The 9179-nt window shown below is 48.8% G+C and overlaps 1 protein-coding gene across 5 annotated transcripts in view; it reads left to right on the forward strand.

Annotated features, from left to right (window-relative positions):
• Window positions 1-5772, forward strand: part of EXOC6B (exocyst complex component 6B) — a 246067-nt gene extending 240295 nt beyond the window's left edge. For all 5 annotated transcript variants that reach the window (XM_042872008.1, XM_042872009.1, XM_042872012.1 and 2 more), the window contains one exon: window positions 1622-5772. In XM_042872008.1, coding sequence (XP_042727942.1) covers window positions 1622-1748 — 127 coding nt within the window. In that variant the 3' untranslated portion in view covers window positions 1749-5772. The remainder of the gene's footprint in view (window positions 1-1621) is intronic.
• The last annotated feature ends 3407 nt before the right edge of the window (window positions 5773-9179 follow it).

Raw genomic sequence — 9179 nt, forward strand, 5'->3', positions numbered from 1 at the left:
ATGTCCTGCAGCAGGGTGGTGGTTGCCAAAATTCCCAATGCCGCAGTACCTGTAATCTGTATGACTCAAAAATCCCCTCTTTCTGTCTGGTTCTTGTAGGGGAGCAGCTGGCAACCTGCTTCAGTTTAAAAAAAAAAAAATACATGAAGAGAAAAAGAAGGAAAAAAAAAACAAAAAAAAACAAAAAAAAACCACCAGCTTATTTTGCTGAATAAAATTGCTCCAAGCTATCTGGTTACTGTTGGGAAAGCAGCTCGGTTATAATCCTGTGCCTTTGGGCACTTATAACTATAGCAAATTAGCCTTTGGGATGAGGTTGTTATCATGTTTTCAGTTCCAAGCTGGATGGTTTTTGGAACATTTCAGATTCCCTTTGGCTCCTTTTTATGAAGACTGAAGCACGGAAAATTGTAGATATTTTTTTTTAATAGGTTAAATGAGCTTGAAGAGGTTTGTTTTGTGCTCTGATAACGCAAAACCCTCCTGATCTGATAAACTGCTGTGCTTCCAGGGCCCATCATCTCTGTGTCCCGGTCACTCTATGCTTCATTGAGGTACCCAGAGCCAAAAACACAGGCCAATGTGGCTCATCCAAAGCCATCTGCCTCTGCCAGATCTGATTTACCAGGAAAACCAGTTACAAATTAGGGTATTATGGAGAGCAGTGCCCAGCAGGCTGGGTGCTTGGAGCCCAATGCCTTTAGGCTCTGCTGATGTTGACCCTTAAGGGGTGGTTCCACTCCCCAGCAACGCCCTGCTTGAGCCATGCAATGAGATGTTGGCCCCCCAAAATGCATCTGCAAATGCAAATGTGCATGAATGCCAAGCTTTGCATGCCAGAGAGGAATGGAGCTGCCCCGGTGTTGGGAGTTGGACTTGATGATCCCCTGAGGTCCCTTCCAACCCCTGTCGTTCTGTGTTACTCTGGTCCTGTCCCAGCACTGTGCCTTGTTGGCCCTGAGCTTGAGGACCTCATGGAGACCGATGCAATTGAAAGAAATACAAATCTCCCTGGGGTTTGTAAACTGGAGGAAGTAATGTTGGATTCCTTCCTTGAACATCGTGTAAAGTTAAGTCCACGAGTCCGAAACTTTACGGCTGCCCCAAAAGCTGCATCTCTTGGCCGCATGCAATGCACCATGTCAAAAAGAATCATTAACGCTGTGGATCTTGTGCTAATTATTTAATTTCACGACCCTCCTAATATTACAGCACTCTCATTTACCACGTACGGACATTGGAACATGTAAAAACGTTCTGGATGGAGCTCTGAGCATCTGGTGGAGCTGTAGGTGTCCCCATTCATTGGAAGGGAGTTGGACCAGATGGCCTTTAAGGGTCCCTTCCAACTCAAACCGTTCTGTGATTTTATGAAGGGGAGAATGAGAGGCGTTAGGGGCTCAGGATTGGTGCAGTGCCTTGGCTTTGAGGCAGGTGACACGAGCTGGGGTTGGGCCCTTGGGGTGGATAAAGCTTGGGGCTAGACCCAAGGCGATGGTCTGTAGATCTACAGGTCTACAGATCTACAGCCCATCTCCTCTTTGCTCTACCAGCCACGAGCTTCTCTTGGTGCACCCATAGCATCGTTGCATGTACTGTAACCTCTGTGTTCTCTGCTCAGGATGAGGGACACGAGCCGGAAGAACAACGTTTTTGCCCAGTTTCGGAAGAACGAGCGGGACAAGCAGAAGCTGATAGACACAGTGGCCAAGCAGCTCCGCAGCCTCATCAACAGCCATCACTCATGAGGGACCCACAGCCTTCCCCACGCCTGGACTTGGGATCCTTGTTCAAAGAGAACAGATGTATTTTTGTATTCGCCTGTATAGTATGGATGAAACCCACTGTTATGACAAAACATTGTTAAATAATCCCGGGGCAGGTAGGTGGCACGCTGCTGGTGGAGAGGAGGTGGTGTCAGCAGTCACCATTCTGAACTCCTATTTTCAGGGGTTTGCAAAGCAACGGGAAAACCTGAAGCCTGAGCAAGAAGTTCACACCCAGACGATGGGTTGGTTGGGTGTTTTTTGTGTGCGTGTGGGTGGGTTGGGTTTTTGGTTTTTAATTTTTTCTTTTTTTTTTTTCTTTTTTTTTTTTTTTGTAAGCCAAATTCAAAGAATTGGTTTGACTTCCTTTTGTTAAGTTATTCAGCTGCAGAAGAACAAGGGATCACGAGAAGCATAGGGAGGAGCTGTGGTTTCAGGTTCTTCTCATTGGCTCTCCCCTCAGAAGGAGGGTCGCTCCTTAGCTTGCCTTGCCAGCACGCATGTTGGGTTTGTGTAGGAGGAGAAGCAGTGATTTCTCAGCCCCTCTGCCCTTTTCCCATAAGGGCTGATTCCCACCCTGGTTCGGAGGTGGCTCCTGGGAGCTGTGACCCTTTGGTGTGTGTGGTGGCATTGCTCAGAGCTGATGCACCCCAAGCTTTTCTTCTGGGACCTGGTGGTGTCTTGAGGCCCTGCACTGGGTATAAAAGGCCTTCAAGAGCTACCTCATTGCATAGGAGAAGCTGGGGTGCCTTATGGGGCCAGTGTGGGCTGGGTGCTAGGAGAGAAGTGTACAACACTGCTTTGCTTTTCCTTTCCATGCTGACTTGCAGTTCTGCTCTCCCATCCTCCCTTCCTGCTGCCATGGTGCCACGTCCCTGTGCCTCCAGCACATCCCTCCAGCATGGGGACGTCCCCCAAACGTGGGGTGCAGGAGGTTCCCCCTGGAGTAGCATTGTGCACCAGCAGCCTGGCTCTGAATGACAGAGCTCCGCTCTGCTCTGTGCTCCGGAGCTACCCGTGCATCATCTGCCAAAATCAAGGCAGTCTTTGAGGACCACGTCACGCTATCAACAGGATGTTAATCCCGGGCTTCAGGTTACAGAGAGAAGGGACTTTTGCCCTTATCTTTTCATTCCCCTTTTGACTCTCCTTACTGCAGGTGAAAGCTTATCCGGCCGCTTCCCCCACTACCAAACCCTGACGCTGTGCTCAAGGGAATTCAAAACCCTTATTGTGAATGGCAGGGCCCTTTCTAACACCATTCAAATGCGTGGGGCCATTGGCTCTCAGACCACTTGTGGAAGCTGCTGGGTGGTTCTGAAGCCCTGGTGGGGCTTTGTTCCCCTTCAGCTCCCCATTGCAGGGTCCTGAGCTGCACAGGGGCAGGATTTGTCCGTGTGTCACCCAGCTGAGGCTGCAGAAGGGGGCATTTGGGCTCTTTGCTTTCTGCCCACGAGCACTTCTGGCTTTGTATTTTTGGCTCCATTCACACTCCAGCTCTGGATGCACGAAGCAGTGATATGTCGCCTTCCTTCTTTGTTCCTCAGCCCTTTTGGGAAGAGTATATGAACCCTGAAATAAGCACATTGCTAGCAATGAGCTCGTGGGGCTTTGTCCCATCACCACAACCTCCAGCCACCACAAGCAGTGCATTATTTCCATTAATACCAGGGAAGAGCTGGAACTTGGCTTTATGGCTCCTTTCTTTGAGAGGATTGAAGGATACTTTCTTTGAAATACATACAAGAAGGATGGGAAAAAAAAAGAAGCAGATGGATGACAGTTGTGTGGCCAGCAAGGGACTGTATGATGTGATCCACCCAAAGGGACCCTCCAGCTAGGGACAGGTGACAGGGGACACGTGGTGGCAGAAGCAGGTGGGACCATCTGCTTTGAGCATCCTTTGAGCAGCAGAGCTCAGAGATTGAAGCAAAAACCCAACGGCGGGAGGAGGAGGGAGGTTTCAGTGCACGAGGCACTCAGTGAAGGGCCATCCAGTCACAAGCACTTTAAAACACTTCAGAATCACGCTGCTACAGATGCTGGCAACGGCATAACAGAGCATCAGCAGGCATGACAAATAGAGCACTCTGGTGTTTCCAGTTTTTATTAGTGGGAGGATAGACTGTCAAACCCAATTTCTAATAGCATTTCTCAGCCGCTGACATCGCTGCTGGATGAGGAGGTGCCTTTTGCACACTGAGGATTTTCCTCCAGCAGGGAGAAGGGAGCAGGACCAGGCAGCATCACCCCCATGAGCTGGGGAAAGCAGCCTGCTCCTGGCTTGGAATCTGGGCTTCTTTTATCCCCAAGGAGCAGCTCCTGCATTGCATTAAGTATCCCAGAGTGGCTGTGGCTCAGGGTGAGCTCTGCTCCAGGGAGTGGGGCTGGCAACTGGGATGTGCTGCTGGGAAAGCTCAGCCCAGCCCCATCAGATTCAGGGAGTTTCTGATTTTGCGAGGTCAAGCACCTAACCACAAGTCACATCACGGGCATGAAAAATGGAATTTTGGTGCTCTGGTCCTAATTAACTTTTTGTTCCGAGAGATGCACGTCCATCCCTTCAAAATAAAATTAATCTTTTAAACAGACTGCTTAAAAATCCCTGGAAGACGTTTAAAGTCCCCTCTAAATTGCTTACTAATGACTGGTATCCTCTGATACGGATGGTATTGCTTATGAGGGAAAGGTTGTTGCTATAAATTTGTGATCTGGGGGGAGGTAGGAGCTGAACCCGCTGCTGTAACCATCAGTTTGCAATCCCCAGAACAAATAATGCTGCTATTAACACATCCATGTACATACGTTGGTCATTCCTTAGGTTTTAAAGCAATGGCTGTAGTAAGGAGTGGGTGAGCCTCCCTCTCCCTGTAGCTTGGCAAACAATTCAGCACCATTGGATTAGAAAAGAAAAAAAAAAAGAAGAAAAAAAAAAAAAAAAGAAGAAAAACAAAGAAAAACAAAGCTTGCCTTCCTGAGAAGCATTCACTTCTCTTATTTTCCTTAAAACCTCCTTGGAATAGTTTTTTGGGGCACCTCTAAGGCACCAAGCTGCAGAGCAAATCGTAAAGGGAACAGCTTTGAACACTCCCTCCTCCATCTCTATCCCAATCTCCATTACAATCCCAATCCCAATCCCCACTGCTGTCTCAATCGCATCCCCAGTCCCCATAGCCATCCCAATCCCCATCCTTATCCCAACCACAGTCCCCACCACCATCCCAGTCCCAACACCAACCCCATACCCCATCGCCATCCCAATTCCCATCATTTTCCCAATCCCCATCGCCATCCCAATCCCCATCACCTTCCCAATCCCCATCACCATCCCAATCCCAAAAAACAATCCCCATCGTCATCCCAATACCAACCCCAATCCCCATTGTGATTCCAACTTGCATTGCCATCCCAATTCCAACCCCAATCCCCATCCTCATCCCAACAAGTCCCCACCACCACCATCCCAACTCCAACACCCATCAGCATCCCAATTCCAACACCAACCCCAATCCCCACTGCCATCCCAACTCCCATCACCATCCCAATCCCAACCCCCACCACCATCCCAACCTCAGCACCAATCTCCGTCCCAATCCCAACCCCAACTCCCATCTCCATCCCAATTCCCATCTCCAACCCCACCCCAATCCCAACTCCAGTCTCCATCCCATCCCTCAGTGCCTACTGGCTGCTTGTGTTGTTGCCTTTTTGAGGGGGAGGAGCGTGATTTTGTAAACTAATGATGTGGTGAAGACAGCTTTTTTTGCACAAGTTGTTGCACAATAAGGGGAAAAATTAGTAAATTAGGTTTAACTTTAAAGGGAACTTTTTTGTTTTTTCCTTAAAACTCACTAGCAGAGCTACTGATTACAAACAAAGAAAAACTGACTGATTGAAAAACAGACTGCATGGTTTACAGGTTAAATTGCGTTAGAAATTAGCATGTTGACTTCGACTGTACATTTATCCTATTGTAACTTCCATTAAACAATACAGCATATAACTGTTTAAATAAGTGCCTGTGCTTACGTGGCTGTTACTGCTGCAAAGGCACTGCCTTTGCCTTCATCTCTTGCAGCAAAAAAATCCCATATTGTGTAATTCAGCATCCCTTTGTGCACCTGGAGGAGGTTTGCTGCCTGTTTGTATGGTCTGCCCTGGGAAAACCACCCCACTGAGTCCCACACTCCACATCACATTGGCATGCTGGGGGCTAAAGCCAATCTTTGCCTAATTCTGTGGCTATTTTAATTGGTTTCCTGCATAAACAAGCATGATTACACCCAAGTGTTGAGTAGCCACCTTCAAGGAACGTGCATTTTGCTCTCATTGATCGCATCTATGTCTGCAAATATGGGGGAAGTAATCCTGAGCAGGAATTAAGATTTGGAGGGCAGAGCAAAGATAATAGGCACTTCATCAAGGCAGAGGGGATTGCATTAGCTTTCCACGGGGAACCTTTTTGCCTGCTCACATTGCATATTTTCTAAGATGGTATTTATCATCCTTTGCAATATGACGATTATATTAGTGGGTTTTGTTTTCTTTTTCTGGCCCTAACCACATTAAGATATTAGATTCCTCACGTAACTCCCAGCCTCGGCACTAGGATGTGCAAGATGTTTGACCACACGGCACGTTGGAAATTAAAGTGATACCAAATCAACGTGACACACTCTAATTAAAAACCAGCAAGCTGGGAAATCTCAGCACGGAGCTCCCAGGGGCTCAGCTTCCATGGGGCATCTCCATGTGCTGGGTGACACTGCACACCTGCCCCACTGCAGGTAATGGGGAGGAACACAGGAAGGACCCAGGAGATGATGCAGGAGGAAAGGATTTGGGGGGCTCCTTTCTGGAAGTAGGTTCCAATCCAATGGCAGGCTCAGGTGGAACCTCAATGTGAAGTCCTGGTAAGCATCTCTTAAAATAAGGGAATGGTGTTTCTCAGTTTGACGTCTTTGGGATGCTGCACTTCTGTAACTGGGATTTGACGTCTCCAGCAGTGGCTCAGTGCTTTGCTTTTCCTGTAAAAGCACCATGTCAGGTTGGGCTGTTGCCATCACTATTTTGCTTCATGGGGTCTGCTCCAGCACACCTTTAACACATTTGGACCTTGCAGTACTGGTGCTCTTGCCTTCTCCAATACAATGGGATTTCTGCTTGAAGCAAGACTGTCGCTAGAGCAGGATAGCCAGGGCTTTATGTGACCAAGTCTTGGAAACCTTCATGGATGGACATCTCTTACCTTGCTGATTGCCTGTCCCAGGGCTGCACCACCCTCCTAACACAGCTTTTCTTAATATCCCACCTGAGCACCCGTTTGTGCCCTGCTGTGTTCTCTCTCACTGCTTCTCTCCTCTTTGCATCAACCTTCGGTGTAGTTGGCCACGGTGAGACAGCAAACCCACAGCTTGGTGCAGGCATCATAGAATATCCCAAGTTGAAAAGGACCCATAAGGATGATGGAGTCCAACTCATTCAGTCTGTGTTCTGCCTCATCCTGGGACTGCCTGGAAGAGGAAAATCCCATGGCTGGATGGAGACAGGCTTATCTGACAACCTTGCTTTCCTGCAACCTCAGCCAACCTCATCAAGGAAGGAGGTGAAGAGGTAAACCGAGGTGAAGGCAAGAAGGGACAGAGACAGGAGGAAACAAGAGCGCAGAAATATCTGCTGAAAAGGGTTTGTCTCGCCTGCCTTGATGAAAAATAAGGAGTAACAAAACCTCCCTGCTTGTGGTTGCTTGTGGATTTGGGAATCAGCTCTTTGGAGAACTCCAACAAAAGGCAACAGGAAAGAAAACCTTGTTGGATGATAAGTGAACTCCGAGTCTGAGCAGAGGCTGGAGGCTGCTAAGGAGCCAAATGCTTCACAGCCAAGCCCCAGGTCGATGTGGGACCAGGTAGGGGTGGCCCTGAATTCCCCATCTCACCAGATGCAGGTCACGTGTTGGGAACACTGCCCAAAACACCTGGGCTCCCATCAGACCTCAAAACCTCTTCTGAGTGTCTGCTTCTCGAAGCTTGGATTGATTACATCAGGTCCTGTGCTGTTAAATTGATACCATGCAGGTTTAAATCTTCACGTTAATGAAGGAGGAGTTTTTGTCCCAGGACACTTATTTGGAGGCCATCCAGCATCTCACTTTTCAGGTGCTTAGAGGTCTCCATCCTGCATCCTGCTGCTGTTGGTAACCAATTTCTTCCTTTTGTATCAGCTCTTATTCTTCAGCTCCTGGCACTGAGAGACGTGGTTTAGTGAGCATGGTGGTGGTGGGTTTAATGCCTGGACACTCGTTTTAGAAAAGACCTCTAAGATCCCCAAACCCAACCCCAGCAAATCCCACCATGCCCACTAAATCATAACCCCAGGTGCCCCATCTCCATGATCCTTGAACACCTCCAGGGATGGTGATTCCACCACCAGGGCAGCCAGTGCCAGTGCCCAACCACTCCTTCCAGTTGATCATTTTAAACTGAAGGCTCTTGTCTTGGTGCATGACCAAGTGCTTTGCACCCATCTCATCCTCCTGCCTTCACGCTGCTCAGTGGGATTGTTCAGCTCTTCCCAGCTGACACCACCACAATCCCTGTTGGGTGCTGATGATGTTCTGCTGAATTTCTTCTGGCGTGAAACAACACATTTTGGGCAGGCTGGGCATTTTTGGGCGGATGAGAGAATATGGCCAACTTTATGAGACTTCTTACCCATAAGAGCAAGATAGGCAGAGGGATGCTGAGCCAGAAGGGCTGCTCTCCAAGGATTTGAAGTTTGCAGGACTGAAGAGTTCAGAGCAAAAATGGAAGGTGAAATCTGGTAGAAACTGCTGTCATCACACACCTGGAGAGCTCAGGTGGAGGCTGTTGGAGCAGATAAAAGAAATGTGAGAAGGGAGAAGGGGGTGGTGATAGTGTGACCTGTGTTTGGAGTGGGTGTGAGAGCAGCTGGCAATAGGAACGGGTGAACTCCAAGAGGAGCAAATGGGAAGATGTGGGAGGAGGATGCATTGGATTTGGAAGGTAAAAGTGGGTCAGGTGGGGGGTACCCTGGCTTGGGAGTCAAAATGGCAAGAAAGGTGCAAGATGGGTGGTGAGGAAGGTAAGAGTGCAGGGAGGGAAGAAATAGGATGGGACTGTTGGGAGGAAGCAGGGCTTTTCTTCATCCCTCCTCCATGCTTCCCCAGTGTTTTGTCCTGATGTGTGGCAGCATGTCCGACCCCCAGGTGGGATCCAGCAGCTGGTGACAGCCCCTTCATCTTTGCTGCGTGCTGTGATTATGAGCCCCACGTGGCTTTGCGGCCCTGCTAATTGCATTCTGCGGGGCAGTAATTGAATGAAGGCTCACGAGAGCCATGGATCAAAGGCAGGCACCCATCAATATCTGCCTGCCCCGCAATCCGATTAGCGGGGA

The sequence above is a fragment of the Lagopus leucura genome, unplaced genomic scaffold (assembly GCF_019238085.1).
Source record: "Lagopus leucura isolate 7727_CA_CO unplaced genomic scaffold, USGS_WTPT01 Super-Scaffold_100004, whole genome shotgun sequence".
NCBI classification, from domain to species: domain Eukaryota; kingdom Metazoa; phylum Chordata; class Aves; order Galliformes; family Phasianidae; genus Lagopus; species Lagopus leucura.